The 21641-nt window shown below is 34.1% G+C and overlaps 1 protein-coding gene across 2 annotated transcripts in view; it reads right to left on the bottom strand.

The window, feature by feature from the left end:
- Nucleotides 1-1302: 1302 nt before the first annotated feature.
- TSC22D2 (TSC22 domain family member 2) overlaps nucleotides 1303-21641 on the bottom strand; it is a 45927-nt gene continuing 25588 nt past the window's right edge. For both annotated transcript variants that reach the window (XM_052639300.1, XM_052639299.1), the window contains 2 exons: nucleotides 3856-3907; nucleotides 1303-2905 (listed from right to left, as the gene is read on the bottom strand). In XM_052639300.1, the coding sequence (XP_052495260.1) occupies nucleotides 2645-2905; nucleotides 3856-3907 (313 nt within the window). In that variant the 3' untranslated portion in view covers nucleotides 1303-2644. The remainder of the gene's footprint in view (nucleotides 2906-3855; nucleotides 3908-21641) is intronic.

Consider the following 21641-nt stretch of genomic DNA (forward strand, 5'->3'; position numbering starts at 1 on the left):
GTTGTCCCTGACTTTGGAGTGGGGGACTCATGAGAGTAGGTATGGATATACAGGTTTCCTTTCACAGGTCCAAAGGGAAGGCAGGGGAGTTGGGAAGCAAACAACAGGCACTACTATAGTTTTGCATTTTCTGAACATGGCACCATTAGTTATCTTCTCATGTCATTAAATTGAAGTTTGTTAATATTTAAGGCTCAGTACATTTTTGCCAACTTACTTTTTAGACATTCACAGAAAGCTTGCCTTTCTACATTAAGTCCTGCTATTTAAAGACAAATAATTTTGTTAAATATTAATTTGTATTTTTTAGATTACTAGAGGTTAAACCCTTAGAAACTGCCATTTATTTCTTCTGTGAACTATTCATGTATTCTACTGTGATTTAAAAAAAATGTAATCGGAATAATTGCTTTTAATTACCATTTTAAACATATGAATCATTTCCTTTATGACTATTACTTAGGAATTATAGCGTTTTTCTACTCCCAACACCAAAATTGATATTTTCACAAAAATTCCAACTTCTTCTAATACTAGTTTTTCTCCACCTGTATTAAATATACTGTTCGCACTTCAGGGGCACACCCGGAGAGCCTTTTGGTAAACATTCCAACACGGAAGTTTCACTTCCTAGATCATCTGATACAGCTCTACTTAGCAATCTTACTCCATATCTTCGGGTTGCTTCTTCAAGCCTAAGGACGTAAGTTCCTTTAGTTATTTCTATTAACATTAAAGTTCTGTTTTTGCTGAATATATCCTGCAGCATAAGTAGAATATAAAATAACTGGAAGTTCCATGTACACTCTGATTTTATGCATTTAGTTTGTGGCTTTTTATTTTAAATAAAGAACATTTGTCTTCTTTTAATGCAGAGAGCTAAGTATTGATTCTCAGTAACTCCTGATTAGCTAGTTGGCTATAGATATAGAGCATCTTAATTTCTACAGGCACCTTTCTGAATTCAAGTAAAAGTTTTGGTAGACAAGGATTTCCTACTTAAATGTCACTGACATAATATGAGTATCGAGTACAAATATTGCTCACTGTTCTTGCATTCTTTAAGTTATTTTACCTTGAAGATTTAAGAACCATCCTTAAGTCATTAGTAACAGGTTTCCATTGAAGGAATATCTGGAACTGTGAAAATACAAATCTAATCAAATTAAATTTTGAACACATATAGAGCCAAATATTTCAACAAAACTGCAGTTTAATTTCAGAAAATGTGTTAAAATATATATTTATACATCAATTTCTGACATACACTTAATGTGTTAGTATACACAAAATGATGCTTTCTCTTGAAACTGTATTTATGAAATGTACATTTTAATTTAAATACTCAGTATACACTGCACTTAATCTGCATGTTGCATTTATTAAATACATTAAAATCTGCAATGTAACAAAACGTTTTCTGCATACGAAATTCAAAACACCATTTTAAATGAACAAAAGATGGCTCACTTCATTTTTATTTTTACAACTAGTGTATAATACACTAGCTCAGCTCCACCACACTACCTGTTCGTTCTTTTTTATTTGACATTGTTCACAGACTAGTACATATTACAATAAGAGTGCTGGATAAAAACATGAGGTACGAAAGTGGTTCAAAGATTATAGGTCATGCAGATCATGCTAGACAGCAAAGAAAATTGTGACCGAGAAAACACTAAATAAAAATACATAAAGAATGTGCATTATAAAAAAAAAAGAAAACAAACAAAACTCCATTACACAGCTTTGCTTCTTTGGTTACAAAGTAGGTTGAACAATTTCACAGCTTTTTATTCCCACCCGAAAAAAGTCATACGAAATGTCAAAAAGCAGAGGAATCGTGGCAATTTCTATTAGAAAGTAGAAACAAATGAACAGTTTTCTTCATCAAAATAGCCCAATTATTTATTATATCACAATAACTGGTGACTACCTGTACAGTTGCACTATGTTCTTCATACTTACACTATACAAAATTTACATTCAAGCTGGGTCTTTACTACTGAAAATAAATACCGAAGGTAAATTGCCATTAGTGTTAGAAATATGCCAGGATTCTTTTGTTCAATTATTGCCTAAACGTTTTATCTATTAAATGCAATCCTGTCTTTCAATTCCTTTACTGATACTTATAATTATTCAAAAAAATTAAAAAAGTTCTGTGACATTGTTCATGTACATTATGAAAATAGCAGCCCTGTAATAAATAAAACACAAATAAATGAAAACTTATGTAGGCAAATGTTACTGATATTGAAAGAAAAGTGGCTCTTTAGATGAACTGTTATTTATAATATGATAGAAAGGCTCAGGGTAAATCCATGGGTAATAGGAAACATGGGAGAGCCACCAAAGCTCTTAAAAGACCCTACTCGTGTGCACCAGGTAAAATGCAAACTCTGCTCACTTTAATACACCTCATCTATTACTCTCCTTGTGTACTGATGACAGAAACTGGACACCAACAGCGCTGCATGACATCTCAGAGAGGAAAAGCTCTTGTAGAATGATTGTCTAATACTGAAAGGGCCAAACACACAACTGAAGCATGGCTACTTGCTTTCGTATAAAGTGGAAAGAACACCAGTGGCACACAAGGATAGATTGCTTTCAGTTTTTTTCTTAATGAGGCAAGAAAGCTTTATGCTGAGGAGACATTCGGCTGCTGTGGAGGTTGCGTTGGCTGCGGAGGCTGTGCTATCACTGCTTGCTGTTGAGAAGTGCTACCAGGATTGGCCTGTTGGGCTGGGAGTTGGGATAATTGATCATTGTTTGAAAGAGATTTTAACAGTGCATTTTCTCGTTCAAGTAAAGAGTTTCTTTCAACTAATTCTTTTATTTGTTCCTTTAGAACTTCCACTTCTTCTCTTACTGCATACATCAAATGGCTTTTCACCAGATCCTGTGAAAAACAAAATTAGGAATGTCAAAAAGGGTGAAAGGGGAAGGAGTTGCTATCTGGTTCTCCTTATAAACACAAGACGATTGTGTTGTGCCTTATAAACACAAGATGATTTTATGCTGATTTTCCTGCTCTTGCTTTTTATGTTTCTACTGTTTCCTGACCAACCCTGAGGAAGATGGGGTGGAAAAATATCTAGTTCCCAACTGGGGCAGCAAGTCCAAAATTTTCTTTTCAAAGTCTGGAGTGATTAAAAAAAAAAAAATACCAGCTCCTTAAATTTTCAATTAATAAAGCTTAGAATTAAAAAAAAGTTTAAAATCATGTACTTAGATGTCAGATGAAGAGAACAAAGGAAACTAAACTGCTATTAAACTAGTTATAGTAATGCTTTAAAAAATAAAGTGACCTGCAATTTCCAACTTCAAAATCTTAGGATTAAAAAAAAAAGCAGACTAATGGCCTTTATTGACAACCTATTTATAGTTTTAATAACTTGAATCAAAATACTTTTTATAATGTTGAATATAAATCTTTAAGAAAAACTGAAAGTAACAAGAAATCAGAACCAGAGTCAACAGAAACAAGTCTATTTTTTAAAGCTGAGTAATACACTCTCTGTCCACTGGACCACCAGAAAAGTCCAGGTCTCTAAGTTATTCTTGATGCTGAGATATTTAGGGGATCAAATGCACGTTGATTATATATATCCCCCCAAATGGTCCTTATCAATAGCGTAACATGAAATGTAAGATATTCAAGTAGGAAAAGTATTTACTCCAGTGGTATTTCTAGACTAAAAATTCTCAATGTTTTAGCATTTTCAACTAAATCTTATTATTGAAAAATATACTTTGGTCATCTTGGTTTAAAGAAATTAGATACTTGTTTTTTAGGACTGATAAAACCCAAGAATGTATGAAATGAGAAGACTATAAATTTTTACTTACCATTGCTTGTTCTATTTTGTTGTCAATGGCTACACCACCTCCCCCAGATGCACTGGAAAAAATTAGAATATTTCATTAAATTATTCTAAAAAAACGTAAGCTCCCTTCCAACTCTTAAAGTAAATAAAAACATTTGTGTTTTACTTAAAACCAAAATAGTAATTTAAAATAGACTATTAGTCTATTTTCAGAATTTCATACTCAAAGCTCTCACTTTGAAAATGAGGATCTCAGCAAATAGGTGATTTCTAAAAATCCTTTGTAGTTTCAACATTTCCAACTTGCCTATGAAATATATATGCTACTTTAAAAATTAACTCCCAGTTCTATCCAGGAGTTCTCAATTCAGTGACCTTAAGATATATTTCAAATGAGCAGTATCTGCTCCACATCTCTTCATTTACTAACTGTATGTTCTAATTAACTTTCATGCAAAAATTTCAGTGGTTACTTATTGCAGTAGATTCAGATGATTACTCCTATATATTTTTATATTTTTAATATCTCATTTTTAAATTTTAAAAACTGGCTTGTAAAAATTATTCAGAGGGCTTTTGGGCAAACAGTACTTGGAGGGTTGGTTAACAAGGAACTCAACTGTCTGGCAGACCTGCATGCTTTGACTGTAGCTTGCTACCTGGCAAAAATCACCAACTAAGGTATGTGGTTTAGACCAAATTTTCCTAGCAACAATTGGAAACAGTTTAGCTGGTAAGTATATCTCAAGTTCAAGTATCATTTTAGATGTATATGATAATGACACAGAAGGCTGAATAATTATCCTCTTTGGCAGTTTATATTTTCCTATGTATAAAGCAAGGACCTATATCCTTTTCTTGCTGTTTTTGTAAATTTTAAAGAACAGTTATTAGATATTTCTAAATCTGATATATTAATCTACTGTTTCAATACAGGAAAAGGTCTTTATTTTTATATAAAACTTTACTACACATTCTTCATTTAATATTTAGTGATAAATTTAGGTACTAATATATCTGAAGACTATTTTACTTTAGATGATGGGGACCCTCAATGTTATATCAGATTGAGGCTCAGAAATATCCTATCTGATGTAGTGGTACGTTTTATATTGTAATCTAAGTAGACATGGTTACAATCCTGGTTTTGTTACTCACTACCCTACATCAGTAAATCATCTATTTAGCTTCCTTGGGTCTCAGTTTCCTCACCTGTAAAATGAAGGGGTTGGTATCTATGCCTCAGTGGCCTTTGAACTTTTTAATCCTCTAAACTCTTGAGTCAATGCATGGAAAACACTAAGCTTGTTTATCTGAGCATTTACAATATTAATAATAGGATACTACTTCACTTCCTGCTATTGCTAAGATGAAAAGGAGCTTCTGTATACCTAATAACTGGAAAGGATATATAGATCATTAATACTTATATATGTTAGACTTTAAATGCTTGTAGAGACTAAATATGGCTTCATGTAACTATAAACTACAGAACTATATAAACTTTAATGTAAAGTTCAGTTCAGACACCATACGGATAAAGTCACCAATACTGGCCATAATTTGGCAAAAAAGATGGTAATAGTTGGACACGACTCAGTGACTTCACTTTAACTTTTCACTTTCATGCATTGGAGAAGGAAATGGCAACCCACTCCAGTGCTCTTGCCTGGAGAATCCCAGGGACGGGGGAGCCTGGTGGGCTGCTGTCTATGGGGTCGCACAGAGTCCGACACGACTGAAGCAACTTAGCAGCAGCAGCAGCAGGCATTTAGATTAGAATTTGCCTGAGAATCCCAGATTATACTTTTTTATTCTGTATCAAGGGATAACTGAAATCATTTCATGACTTAAATAAAATCAATTCTTTTAATATGTCAGTTTAAAATAGACTATTGTAAATGCTAACTTTAATACCAGTTTTACATACTAATGAGCAAACAAACAAAAAATCTAAATAAATCTCAAACTCTTAAAAGATATCTTTTCTGACAATTAAAATAAAACCTAATCAGTTTTCAAACCATTTCCTCAGCTAAGGAACAATAATTAGCATCATACTCTTTGTTGATAAAATAACCTCAAGTTATTTTAACCCCAGTCCTGACATATATATCCTCGCACAGTTCCAATTCACCTGGCTTTCTTCTACTTGTTTCTTAAGATGTTCACTGCCATCTCGTCTTGAATGCCTTCTAGTTTCCTAAGGTGAACCAATATTCCATCCCTTTTGTGGTTTCACTAAAATAATCACAAACTTTTTACAGTGCATAACCATGAAATTCTGGCCCCTCTATATACTCACTGTGAATTCTAGGAAATTATTTAACCTTCCTAGATCTCAGCTTTTTTTTTTTAATCTAAAATAAGGATGGTATCTTCAGGATTCTTGCCTGGGAAATCCCATGGACAGAGGAGCCTGGTGGGCTACTGTGCACAGGGTTGCAGAGTCGGAGGTGACTGAGCAAGGAGCAAGGATTATAAACCCCAATTCACAAAACTCCTGTGAGGATTAAGTGACTTTAAATAATACTACCACTGTTAACTCTATCAGACTGAGCTCTCTGAGTGAGGTTCATTATCATCTTCACCTCTGTGAAGAGAACAGTGCTTGGCACATAGGAGCTCAGGTGTGTACAGAAAGAGTCAATATGACAACAGTTACTGCATATATTAGAAACAATTACTGGTTCATATTAGGAAGCCATTATATTTTTTTGAGTTTAAATAAATCAGTAGTTCTCCGTGTGGTCCCTGAACCAGGAGCATCATCAGCATAATCTGGGAACTTGTTAGAAATTCAAATATTCCAGTCCACTCAGACCTACTTTTGAGGTGGGATTAAAAAAATCTATTTTAATAACTCCTCCAGCTGATATGCAAGAAACTAAAGTTTGAGAACTACTGCTTTAAAAATAAAGATACAAAATGGGCTTCCCAAGAGGCTCAGTGGTAAAGAATCTGCCTGCAATACAGGAGACTTGGGTTCAATCCCCTGGACATGAAAATGGCAACTCACTCCAGTATTCTTGCCTGGGAAATCTTGTGGACAGAGGAGCCTGGTGGCTCAAAAGAGTTGGACATAGTGACTAAGCAAGCAAGCACCAATATGGTAGTTTTAAATAAAAACAAATAGGAGGGTATTCTATTTGATGATCCCAGAACATGGGATCAATGAGGGTAATAAGGTGTTTTCTATTGTGTTCAAAGTCAACATAGTGGTTTGGGGTTTACAATCTTTTAAAATGAGAATGATTAGCTGCAACAGAATGAATAATTTTCTTTTATTTGCTTCCTTGACCTAACATTACAGTATTAGGCCTTGTTTTCTTTCTTACTGCATTCACTACACTAACTGGGCGATTAATAACCAGTTTCCGAACTTGAGTTCCTTAAGAGAAGGCTTCCTAACACTTTGTAACTATTCTGATAAACTATACAGTGCTACAAAAGGGGGTAATTTTCATAAAGAAACTTTCTGTTTACTATGGGTCACTCTTTTAAAATAAAGTCATAGGTGGATTAGCATTTATTAGATGAATAAAAAATTGTGGGTACTGAGGGAATGGACAGAAATATAGAAATGTGAGAAAAAACACAAGAATGACTATTACTTTTTTATATAATGAATGTTCGTTTCTTGGAATTGTGGCTCCCAAGGAACCAAAAGGAGCTTGATAGTGCTCTAAATAAATTACAATCACATTCGTAAGAAAAGTAAAACTTGAGAGAAACTGAAAACTTAAGTATCAGTGTTGGATGGACTTTCACGCTGTTCATCTTTTAATTTACCACAATTGGTTCCCCACCACAGTTTTTCTCCCCAGGCCTGCTTACTCTTATCACATTAGATTACTTGCAACCTCACTGAGAAGACAAGGGGCCAGATAGGAGACTTCGCTCCGTCTTCACAAGTGTCTTACATTTGCATCCTTCTTAATAGGCTAACTCTTTCATCCATGCTCTCAGCTCAGTGACTGCAAATCATCCCGTCTTTCCTCTCTAAAAATTAAAACCAGTGAAGGCAAAGTTAGGCTTAACTTGATCTCATATTGAAGAAAAATTCCTTATGAGAAATCAAAATTTCTTTATTAATGTGGAGAGAGACATCATGACTACTGTTTAAGATAAAAATAGTGCACATTTCTTCACTATTACACTTTGACTACTGTTGTCTTTCTTCTCAATAGAAATGCCGTTTTAAAAATTATTTTTTGGCCACACTGTGCAGCACGTGGGATCTTAGCTCCCCAACTAGGAACTGAACCTGCGACCCCTGTAGTGGAAGAGCATAGTCTAAAACACTGGTCTGCCAGGGAAGTCCCAAAAATGCTTATTAACAAAGCAACAAGGTAGAGGAAAGGAACACAGATGACTTCTCACTTCATGGCAGCACACACACTTTAGTGAGTTCTTACTCTAAGCCTGAGTAATGCTCTCACTTTACAGTTGAGGAAACTGAAGCCTAGTAACTTACTCAGACACAACCCGAGAAAGTGAAAGTGAAAGTGAAGTCGCTCAGTCGTGTCTGACTCTTTGCGACCCGTGGACTGTAACCCACCAAGCTCCTCTGTCCATGGGATTCTCCAGGCAAGAATACGGGAGTGGGTTGCCATTTCCTTCTTCAGGGGATCTTCCCGACCCAGGGATCAAACCCAGGTCTCCCACATTGCAGGCAGACGCTTTAACCTCTGCACCACCAGAGAAGCCCACCTAACCTAATTAATGTCAAAACACATGCTTTTCCTATCACAACATTAAGACTGTGAAAGGAAGAAAGCAACTATCTATAATGACCTAAAAGAAATACAGAGTTGTGTGCATTGTGAAAACTGCTTAAACTTAGTTGTGAAACCACAAGCATGGATCCTACTATGTTCATAACATGCCATTTATCTTATCTAGCATATTCCTAGAAGAGATTCAGGTCTGAAAACAAGGTAGGTAGCTTCTAGGAAAAGGCACCTGCTCAGTGATCTTTAGACAACCAGCATAGTTTGATTCTCTGCTAAGGACTAAAATGTTCTTTTGTTAGAAAGTTGAAGGTACCTTAAGACTATACAGATCCATATGCAGAATATTATTTTAAAAATTACCCTGCTTTACTCAAAGACCCTCCTAATCTTCTCTGTTGAAGCACAATACAATTAAAACAGGAATTCCACAAATCACAAAATAAAATGTTGTGTGATAAGAACTTATTTGACTGAACTGGCAATCTCATACACTAAGGTTCAAGCACCTTTACCCAAACCAGGTAAAATCAATTCTTTTTAAACTTAAAAGTAGAAGCTATAGTCTTTCTTGGAGGCCAGTCCTCAAGAATCACATACTGTTTCCAATGCATCACTGACAATCTTCATCCCCTTGCCCACCACCCATAATAAGCTCTATATCATTAGTGCTATAAATGGTTTAATTCTAATCTGGATTACACTTTGCCTCCTCTCAAAGAAATGTGTGTTTTTACTTTTAGAAAGTAATTGTTAAGTAGCTGATTGCAAAAGAAGAAATCCAATGAATCTACAGCTCAGCAAGCTTATCAAGGTTAAAAAAACAAAAAACAAAAAACTATTACCCTTTCTGTAAAGTGAAGTCGCTCAGTCGTGTCCGACTCTTTGCGACCCCATGGACTGTAGCTTATCAGGCTCCTCCATCCATGGGATTTTCCAGGCAAGAGTGCTGGAGTGGATTGCCATTTCCTTCTCCAGGGGACCTTCCCAACTCAGGAATCGAACCCGGGTCTCCCGCACTGCAGGCAGACGCTTTACCGTGGGAGCCATCAAAAGGAATTTTAAAAACTATTTACATTTTCTCACAATTAAGAGCAAGTAACAATCCTCCTTCCAAAAAAGAGCCTACGTAGATAAAAATTCATACAGACAGTCTCTGGCTAAATGCAAACCTCTGTGGTTAAGAATAAAACTGTAAGACAAAATTAACAGAAAATTAAGCTAAGAACTCAAATTGTATGTACCCTAATTATTAACCGTAAGTTCTAACAATGTAAAAACAATCTGTTTAATTTCATGGTTTAAAAAACATAGGCAAAAGTCCCCATGGAGATTTTATTCTTAGTAACACAAAATAAGTGATTTCTGTGGACCATAAAAGCTATTATCATGCTAAGCAAGCAGGTAAAATGGCTATTCACAAAACTAAACGTTATCAAGTACTCAATCTTACTGTGAAAAAAGCTTTTTACCAAGGAAATATTAAAAACCCAGCTAAATATACAAAGATTGATATTTGTTTTTAGCATCTATAAAAACCTTGCTCACCAATACCGTTAGCATATTTTACATTCATCTAATTAATTTCAGGTCAAAATCTTGAAATTTTGTTTCAGAAAAGAATATTTAAAAAAAGGAAAAAAGGATACACACTGTGGATTATACCAATGTCAGTTTCTGGACTTCAGGTGTTATATTATAGTCATGCAAAATTTTACCATTGGGGGAAGAACTGGGTGAAAGGTTACGTAAGACCTCCCTGTACTTCTTTTTTTGGGGGGCAACTTATCTATAAGTATTCCAAATAAAACTTTTAAAGGAGATACAAGTACACAGTAAAGAATAAATTCAGTGAAGGGAAAGTGAAAGTGAAGTCACTCAGTCATGTCCGACTCTTTGCAACACCATGGCCTATAGCCCACCAGGCTCCTCCATCCATGGGATTCTACAGGCAACAGTACTGGAATGGGTTGCCATTTCCTTTCCAGGGGATCTTCCCAACCCAAGGATTGAACCTGGGTCTCCCACATTGTAGGAAGATGCTTTACCATCTGAGCCACCAGGGAAGTCAAATAAATTCAGCGGGTACACACAAAAAGGTATACCATCAATATAAAGTCCCTCTCCTACCTCAGATTCCCTTCGTCCAAGTCAACCACATATCTGTATCAGTGACCTTAAAAATGTCCATTTATGAAGGAATTCTTTCCTGTTTTGGAGTGGGAGAGGCCTTTCTAACTATATGCCTCAAAATATATGAAGTACTTCTATAAATCTGTAAGACAAGAAACCCCAATAGAAAAATGGGTAGAATACACATGAACATTCACAAGACATTAAAAAATACTCTATCTCATAACAAAAATACAGACTAAAACTATGTGATAATATTTCCCTAAACACGCTGGCAAACATTAAAATTTACTGCAAAATTAGTGAGGCTGTGGGAAAATGGGCCTTCTCTTACTGTGCTGATGAAAAATGGTATAATGGTATAATCCTTATAGAGAGCAATTTGGTTACATCTAATAAATTTTGCATGTACATACACACCCTCACTCTTCAAGTCAGCAATACAAGTAGGTATTTATCCAACAGGTATTTTTACATACATAGGAAAAATGTACTGACAAAATTACTCATTACAACGTTGTTCGTAACAGCAAGGTTTCTGACTAGCAATAGGGAAGGGGTTTAAATAAATCATGGTATAGCCATTCATTTAATACTAGCCATTTAGTAAGGGGAAAAACCCACAAAGATGCTGTTCTGTGTACTGAGATGGAAACTGTATGATGTGTATATATTATCATTTATGTGAAGAGGGAGATTATGTATTTGCTTGTATATGCAGACAGACTGGCAACACACACAAAGAAAGTTATCTGTTTGCGAAGGCAAGGCACAAGGGGAATAGGGATTGAAGACTACTTTCACGCACTTTGAAGAATACTGAAAAACATTTTCCAAAATGAAAATGATTCATAAAGGAGTTATTACAGTGTGAACCTAAGACATGACCAAATGGCAGACAGGAAACAAGAAAGGAAGAAAGGAGGGAAGAGGACCAACAACTCCACTTGCTTTTGGAACTTTTTCTTTCTGAAAGATTAGGTACTATGTTTAACACAGGAAACTATTAATATACATGATACTTGTGATTTGTAAAATTTATTTCCTTGGCTTAGGGTGAATTAAAATCACTTAAAAACATAACTCACAGTATAGTTATTTCTGTTTAAAGTGATGCTGGTAACTAAATAGTAAAAGTCTCTCAGATAAGTATCTAAGATACAACAGGCTACATAAGCTTACACAGTGTTGCATTAAAAAATGAATTCCAAATAAAGTATTAGTAAGATCTTTTTTACTTTTTTCCAGATTTCTTTACACTTCAACGTTATGATATTTTGGAGGAATTATTGTTTGATAGTAAAATTCTGATATAATTATATACATATTTTTCTTGAGCTACTCTAAGGAAACAACTTAAAAACTAGCCAAACTAAAAATATTTTTCTGTTAAAACAGTCAAGATGGAAGATATAAGAATTTAGTCAGGAGACTTATATAAAAGGAAAACAGCATAGCAATTTTACCATTACAGTGCAAATATTCTAATAAACTAAGAAAGTTACCATTCTATTTGAACCCGGGTCTCCTGCATTGCAGGCAGACGCTTTACGTGGGAGCCATCACGGAAGCCCTAACATTCTATTACTTCAGGTTAAATACTTAAATGTAACAAGTACATGAAAAATCATATCTACATAAGATAAATTACATAAGATAAATGAGCTTATGCACTGTTATTTCTTATTAGACTAGCATTAGGCAAGGTTTGACACAATGAAAAAGTTATTTCCTTCCTGAGTCAGACTGAAAAAAGAAAGGGTGTGAGAAAGGGGTAGGAGGGTAGCATTTTCCCCAATGTTGGAGTGCTTACATTTAAAGGAGACTCTCTTGAAAGAGATTTCATTTTACTGTTTACAAAGCAGCAACTGGTAATTTGGTGATGGCGAAATTACAGGGGAGTGAAGGACACATAACGGAGGTGTTTAAGCCTAAGTTTAAAATTTGACACTATAGTCCTGGCTGACTTTACTTCCTGGAGACTGGGAAAACAGTATACGACTGACAATTATCTAGACTGAGATGGACACTGGTATCTGAGAGTAAAAAAAGGAGGAGAGAGATTAGGAAGGCATTTTGCCCAACTCATGTTCAGAATAACTAACAAAAACCTATTTAACATAGTTATACTGAAAAATAACATAGTGGATATAGTTCCACATATTCATTTTAGATATTCTAAAGCCATTCCCTTTAGTCTGCCGGGACAGAAGCTGATAGTTAATCAACATCTAAAAATATTAAAATTTGGTGATTAAAGTACCATATAGGTTAAAGTTCTATAGTAAAAGTTCTATGGTTTCTGATACTTAAGACCTATCTTTCCTACAAAAAACAAAACTTCAATAGAAGAGAAAAATTCAGTAAAAATTCTTAATATTAATGAAGACATCACAAACACATAAAAGCTCAAATTTTTCCAGCTGTGTTAGGAAAAGGATAAAGATTAAGAAAAATACTTTCAGGGAAAGAACTACGATTAACAGCCATTTTGTAGATAAGATCAAGTCTCCTTTAAATGGTTAACAATATGGCATTCATTCCCTTTGACTATGAGGAAATAACACTGTTACCAACTAAGGAAATTTTCATGGTGTAAGTATATGAAAATGAACAAAACTGGAGAAAGAACATAATAAAAAAGAATATCAAGGGCAATAAAAACAAAAATGTAAAGCTCTTAAGATTTGCATTTCATTTCAGAGGCCAAGAAGCATTGAATAAATTTTTACCTAGCAGTGGGCCTATTATAAAACAACTTTTTATGTAGCTAAATTCATCTACAATTTTTAAAGTAACTTCAAATTCTTCAGCAATCACATACAAATGGGCCAAAGTGTGTGTGGCAGGAAAAGTCGGGGAAGAATCAAGAACTAGCTTACTATATGTTTCTCTAATGTTAACCTTTACATTATCCCACCTCACCTCTCCCCAACTCCAAATGCCTGCAACTTTTGAACTGAAAAGTCTAAACTCCTTAAGATGCCCCGTGGTTTACTTTTATTCTCTTTGTTGATACTGCTTCTCACTCTCTAAATACTCTACCATTCTTTTAGAGCTTTCAGCTCAAATATTTTCTCTTCTGGAAAGCCTTCTGTAACTCTTCCAGAAGTAATACAGTAAGTCATACTTCACACTACATTTGCAGCACTCCGCATATAGGGTTTGTTCTAACAGTTTCATCAATCTCCTACCACACAAAAGCACTAACAATCTACCATGAGGCTGGCAGACATTTAATAAACAGTGCTACAGAACTTAAGACTCAAAAACTGTATACTTGGAATTTGAGTCCTGAATACATTACCTGCTATGCTGACTGTGGGGCCTTTTTTCCTGTAAAGTTGTAACACGAAATAGCTGTACTGGATCACCTCTAAATCATCTCCTACACTTAACAGCAAAACTTTTCCAACATTTCTTGGTATTTAATAAACTTGGGTAATGGTACTATTTTAACCAAACACAAAACAAATAATTGAGGAAACATTCCTTACTCTCATTTCTCATTTTCAATTTGAAACTAAACTTGCTATATGTTCTTGCTATTATTAATGAAATAATCCGTATACCTAGGTAATTCAAATACTTTTGGTGGTAACAGGTGATAAATTCTGAACAAACTTCTGCCTCTTATTTCCTAATAGCCAAATCTCAGTAACATTTACCTTTCTAGATGACACTTTTGTAAAAAAATAAAATAAAAATCGAATCTGTCTCCTCTGCACACACACAATGCTCAACAAATATTGGGTGAAAGAACATGAAGTTAGAAGTTTGTGTTCATCACAGAGAAGACCACTACATGTGGAATTAGCAAATACACATTGCAACTTAGCCTCACCTCAGGTTTACTATGTCCAGAGGCAAGTTACTCTTATTGGGCTTTTTCCCTTCATTATTTAGTTTTAGAGACTTTTGAAACACCCTAACCACTTCAATGTGGTGGTGTGTGTCTTTGGGTGGGTAGGGGAGGGGAGGGAAGGGAAGAGGGGTGCAGATTCAGTGAGAAGAAAGGATAGTAACATTTAAGACAAGTCTTAAAAAAGTTACCCAAGCAAGTAAAGGAGTAAAGGGAATAGCTAGACACTGCAAAATGCTCCGTCACAGGGATTAAGCAAGGGAAGATGAAAGTTTTATAACTCAAGCACAGAGAATCTTTGAGAAATCAGAGGGATGATAAAAATGAGAGTCACCTATAACATAGAAAACACCAAGAATGACTGCAGTTTTTAGTATGGAACAACTCAGGAGTGGGGAGATCATTAATGTGTCATAAGAAAGATTGTTAAGATTTTTTGAGGGGTGGGGAGTGAGTGGCAAAGAAACTTGCAGATGGAAATGAGACATTTTAAGCTACATTTGGGACTGCTGAATCTGAGATATAGATCACGATGAAGAAACACAAGTTGAGAAATAAGGTTACTAGAAATAGGTATGTAGAACTCTATAGAGTAATCTTTGGCAAGGAGTCTAGATTTGAGAGTTGTCAGAATGTGGCAGGTAGCTCGAACTGTGAGAGATGAGCCTAGTTAAAGAGTGAAGACAAACAGGGCCAGGACACTGGAGATCAGCAGGTAAAAAGCTACAGAAGAAGGGCTGGGCAGAAACTACCCTTTCTTGAGAAAGCTAATTATTTCTTTCACTGAATATCCTCGTATTTGTCTCTTCTTTCTCAAGCATTCCACATATTAATTTTTTAAACTAAGCAGCTGTTCTTGAACAAATCCTCTCAATCCCATTTCTGCAATGAGGCCTAACCAAATGAGTCAAAATGAGACTATCCCCTTGAATATCAAATGCCGAATATCAAATGCCAAGTATCAGTGAAGAGATCATAATTTTTGCTTGTCTTACAGCTAATCTCTTCATTTATGTCTGCAGAGATGTTATTTAAAAAAGCTTTTATAGAAAAAGCATAATTCTATGGACAATATATTTGACAAAGTAAAACTGTATCAGGTTAACCATTAGGGTTATCTGACTAAAACTCAGCTTTTGTTCCCAGGTTAATAATTAACCTTTCTTTACCATATTATATCCCTTCCTAATCTGTCCCCAAAGTCCAATAATAATAAATAAGAATGGAGGTTATCAAGGAACTGTTTCAAAATAGGGATAAACCCAGAAGAATAAAAGTATCATGAGGTTTTTAAAAATATAGTTGCTTCATTATGAATTAGACTAAAGGGACAGCTCCAAGCATGGTCATTACCCTTCAATAAAGTGAAGAGAATACTGTATCAGGGAAAAAAATATCTGGTCTATTTTACTTTTAATAAATCAATTAATTTTTGCATTTGGGATGTCTTAAAAATATAGGTTGGCCTGGGTTTGAGCAAAGAATTAAGTTGCTCATCTTCAACAAATCTAAGAAGAGTACTGTGAAGGCATGCCCTGAAGATTTAAAACTGTTTAGGTTTCACTACCGTTTGGCTTAACTGTCTTTTGCTCTCTGCTTCACTCTGGGGGTAAGACAGTTGACTTCTTAGCAGCTGCCTAAGCAAAAGGCTGAATTCTCCAAGAGTAATAAAGGGGTTTAAGAACATAGGCTTTACAACTAGACAAGCTCGTTTTAAAATCCCAACTCCCCTACTCACTAATGAGGTGCTCTTAGTAAGTTAACATACTGAAACCAGTTTCCTCATCTGTAAAATGGGTCATGGTTTGTACCTACCATAAAGGATTGCTGTAAAGATTGTATGAGACTTTTTACAATAGTAGTACTTAAAAATTTTTTGTTCCTTCTATTGTTTGGATCAATTTGGATTTTGACAGTGTTTAAGGTTTACTATCCCACTGTATCTTGGATTAAAAATGAAGCAGTAAGGTATAAACAAAAATTATGATTAACATTAAGAAACAGCCTTTATGGTCTTTCCCAAAGAAAAATAATGCTAGTTATGCTTTAAATCTACTTGATTTCTTTGTACTTCTTTGTTTACTTTGTACTCTTTGTTAAAGATGCAATGCAGTCACAAAATATATGCTAATCAAAATTGTGTGACTTGAGATTTAAACTTACACCAATGTCTATGAAGCACAGCATTCCTGTGAATTGAACATTCGTAAAATTCTTTGATAGGATCTTAAAATTTCATTGTTTAGATATAAATAATCTTAACTTACTGTAAAAAACTTTTCCAAAGCCACTAAAATATAACTTAATCAGTTTAATCCAACATAAAAATTTCCAAAAACCAGTTTAACCAAAAATATTTCACGCCCTTCTTCTAGTGTTACGTGACATTTCAACAATAAATATTACTAACAACTCAAAAGAGTGGGATAAAGTATTGTTTTGCTTCTAAACTACATTTCCCTTAGTTGAGAATCACTGCTTTAGAATTACTTAACTCAAAAAAGAGATTCTTGGACAAGAAAGAAAAGTATAAAGTAGCAGTATTATAAAATTTAAAGGGTTACAAGGTTTTCTCACTCATGGAGAAATAGGCTAAAAAATGCACATCTTCAGTGGCAAAAAGTTTTAACAACTAATTACTTTTTCTCATTTCTTCTTTTTAATCTGGGCCCTTGGCAGTGAAACTGTCATGTCCTAACCACTGGACCAAGTCAGCTTAAATAAAAAGCCAATAAACTTTTTTCTGATATTCTTTTCATCTGGTTGTTATTCACTGAAAAGGAAGAAAGTATAACAGTTTCTATATAACATAGGCAACCAAAGTAGAGAAACTCTAAGTATGAGGAAAAGAAAAGTCAGTGCGCTATGGATTTTCAGGTTACTTCTGACAAAATTATGCCAGTGAAACTTAGCAGTTCTATGGGGATGACAAAGTCATAGCAGACTTTGTGGAAAATAAAGCTGGACTTTAAAATTCAGTCATAGGGAAGATGAAAATGAAACCAAAGGCTATCCTGAAAGTGGAAAGAGGAGCTCAAAGGCTTGCTGGTTTGGTCAGGTCAGAGAAAGCTGACAACTCAAACTGTCGTATCTTTTAAGTGTGTATCAGGAACAGGTAGAAGTTCTAAGTGAAGTAGATCCAGGATTCTGAAGACATTTCAGATATACTTCACTCTTTTTATACTGATGATCAACGCACATATAAAGCAGTCCCATGAAACCCTTGTATCACCTCTAGAATCAGCAATTAGGAAGAGAGGAAACATCTTGCTATCTCTAAGATGTTAAGCAATGTCTCCTTATCCACTGAAAAAGAACTTCAGAACTAAAAACCATGACTTATGGCCGTGAACTGGAACCCATATTCTTGACTACAACTGCTATGAAAACTAACAGAACTAACTACAGAATATTCTCAGTTCAATGTTTCCATAGAATTTGTAGTACAGCTTACATTTTTACATGAACCTAACCTCTCTACTAAATCTTTAAATGAGGCAAGGTATTTTTTTGCTTCACATTTTAGAGTCTCTGCTATACAAGAAGGGTTTATAAAAGGTTGAAACATGAAATGGAAAAAGAAAGAAGACCAGGAAGCTAAGATAAACATCACCGGAGGTGTTCAAAGACTAGATGACAACTTGGAAGGTATGTGGTAGACATAATTTAAGTATAAGACAAGTGGTTTGACTAAGTGACCACTACATTCCCTTCTAACTCAAAGGATAATAAATAGGACCAGATGCTAGGATTCAGTGAGATGATGCATTTGTGTCTGGCACATGCTAAATACTTAACACGTTAATTACACAATTTGTATTAGTAAGGTACAGTTTCATTTGTTTTTGCTTTAAGCAGTAATATTATCATAGATTTACTAAGCCATATTTAGACACAAATATGTGTCTCTGTTACAAACACTTAAAAACAGGCTAAAGGTTATAAAGTTTGGAGTTCATCTGAAGATAAAATTAAACCAATGAAAAGGACTTGCACCAAGCAGTTGCTCAACAAAAAAAATCCCATTTTTCAGACCCCCCAAAAATGAATGTTACATAAATATTTAAGAAGTAAATATAAAATAAGTTTCTTAATGGTTATTGACAACTAAGGGCAAATGTGATGTAGCTTAGCAGGGATTTTTACATTTGACTCATCTTCCTATCCCAAAATTTGCAGTCTGAAGTAGCTTTTTAAACTGCTGATGGCGTTTCCTATTTATAGATCCTAAATACTAAAGGGTGAACTCCTTAATGGTTACACTTAGTATACTAGTATTCCAGTAAGTACTAAAACTTTCTAATACATATATACTTGTTTATAATTGTAAGCATTAAATTTAAATGGAGGTTATTTTACAATGCAATAAACAATTTTAGATAGTAAGCAACCTATCAAATTTATTTTTTGGCAAGTGCTTTAAAAAATGGTTTTATAATGAGGATGACCCCCTGCTACTAAAATTCATAGGAATTTATGTATTCATATCTTCATACAGTATGATATTCTCCCTTATCTTATCCTTCAAGTTTTCCAGGGTTACTCTCTAGATCTGCATACAACTGAGAGCCCAGGTTCCACTTAGAAAGCTAGATCCAAACCCTAGTTTCACCACTTAATGGCTATGTGACCTGAGAAAGTTCCTTAATCTAAGTTTTCACTTTCCTCCTCTATAAACTGAGGCTATTGATAGTATCTATACATCTGCTGTGAAAATTAAATGAAATAACAGGTCAAAAATACTTGGCATGTTATCATGTTGCGTATTTTTACTTAGCAGTCCTTGACATATAGTAATCCCTAAGTAGCAAAAAAAAAGACAACTACTCTGTGGAGAAATTCAATCAGCACTTGATCACAGAGACTGAAAGGATTTATTCTAAACTAAAAGCAATTAGGCTATGATTTGTTCCATCAGTCTAATGATCACTCATAATAAACTAGCCTTGGATAAATATCAGTAAGAGTTACAGATTAGTGTACTCATTAAAAATTTCTTTCATAAGTCACGTATTTGCATGTCTAACAAGGCCTGTTCCTTAGACACAAACATTCACTAGCAATGTTACCCAACTGTTTTTGAAAACCTGGCAAATGCTCTGAACCTTTCACTGAAAACATACATAACGTTCTATCCAAAATTCCACAGGCTTCATGACCCTCTGAAGCCTACCCACTGACTACTAAATATAGATATCTTACTAAAGAAATTAGAACTTATTAAAAAATAAAAATGAAAAACATATATAGAATAAGGGACAACTGCTATTAGTTTGTTGTATTTCCTTCCAGATTACCACTGATTGCTATTACTGGTTTAAGAAACTTTTAAGTTTATATACAAAATATGATCAAAATGAAGTCATGGAATACTATTATCTGAAGCAATTTAGAATATAATTAAAAAGAATTAGTATGAATGTGTACAAAAGAGTAACATACTTCTGATTAAGATTAAGGTTAGAAATAGATACCATAGTCTATTTAGATGATGCTTTTTCAAATACCTGACAGACTTGCAGAATGTGTACCATATTTTAATGAAAAATATTAGTTCTAATATTTTCTGTATAACCTTGGAAATATATCTTAACACAGATTCTTTTTATTCATATGCAAATATGATGATCTGATTGAGCATTAAGATATCCTAAATCTAAACTGTATTATCCTAATCTAAACCATATTATTTTAAGAGTTCCCCTACAAAATACAGCTATGTAAAACAAAGCAAAATTAGAAGACATATTATAATACAAGTTTACAAATTTCTGCTTTCTAAGCAGAACACAATTCTGAAAGGAAATGGTTTTTCAGGGTATACAAATAATGTATAATGACTTCTGATATATTATTTTCATCTGATATTATCATCTTAGGTATTCTCAATTAAGAACTGAGAGAGTTTCTTCAGCTTTTATTTTTAGAGACAGCATGAAAAATGCCTTTTTTATGAAAAATAAAATCCTATAATTAATTTAAATTATATTTTATGAAAAAAATGGATGTAAAATGTATTTCTCAAATATTTCTTGGGATATTAACTAGAAGGTATATGGCGTCCCTAATTATATTGTAAGCATCTACAGCAGATGCGATAGCAATATTTAAATAATCATACTATGATATAGGATGTCACTTTATTTTTTAAACTGTTTATTAAACACCATTGCAAAGATACAGCCTGAAAGGATTACATACTCCAAGTATTTAAAATTCCAAGTTTTAACGTATATATTTAATACTATACTCTTACGTTATACCATGTGCTCAGTTTGTTCATAAATATTCAGCTCAATACAATAACATCAGGTATAATACATAAAATCTAATCCATTAAGTCTTACCAATTTATGACCTGATGAGACACTCTTGTGGACAACATTCAGTCCTTAGAAGCTAGAATAACCCTTCAACCATGTGAGGGCATCACAACTTTTAAACTTTCGGCTTTCGATCATTATTATGTCACATTCCTCCTCCGATGCTGAATTCTAAAAAAAATTCTAGCAAAGAGTTTAAGTAAATACGTGTTTGAATCAAATAGCCTTTAAAAATCTTTTATAGCAAAGGTTTATGTTCTACCATGATTACACAACTGATATTTTGTACTTTTTTTTTTAATGTAAAATAATTTCATATTTGATCTGGATACTTCAAGCTTTAAATAACATGGACTTTCAGGCCATCAGGAATACTTGTCAGTAAAGAGTCAAGTAGAAATGTAACCCATCAAAGGTTTAAGATCATGATCCAGAAATTATGATTTAACACCATAACCTGGTATAGATAGCTTTGTAGTCCTGCAGAATGGCACTTCAGTTATACTGTTTGGTCCACAACCATACCAGTTTCTAGACTTACACAGCACAGGTGGCTGGATCAGTAATAATCTATATCAATCATTAAATGCTCAAGACAGCATTTAACTTAAATCCTAAATCCAAGTCTATCTTTATCATCCCCAGTTTTAAAATTAGACAACATGATGGAAAGAATAAAATTTTAGTATGTGTTTTATGTAATAGATATAACAAATGTATCCTACTCAAAAGTAATCCTACTGCTCATCTGTGTATG

This window comes from Budorcas taxicolor, chromosome 1 (genome assembly GCF_023091745.1).
Source record: "Budorcas taxicolor isolate Tak-1 chromosome 1, Takin1.1, whole genome shotgun sequence".
Taxonomy (NCBI): Eukaryota; Metazoa; Chordata; class Mammalia; order Artiodactyla; family Bovidae; genus Budorcas; species Budorcas taxicolor.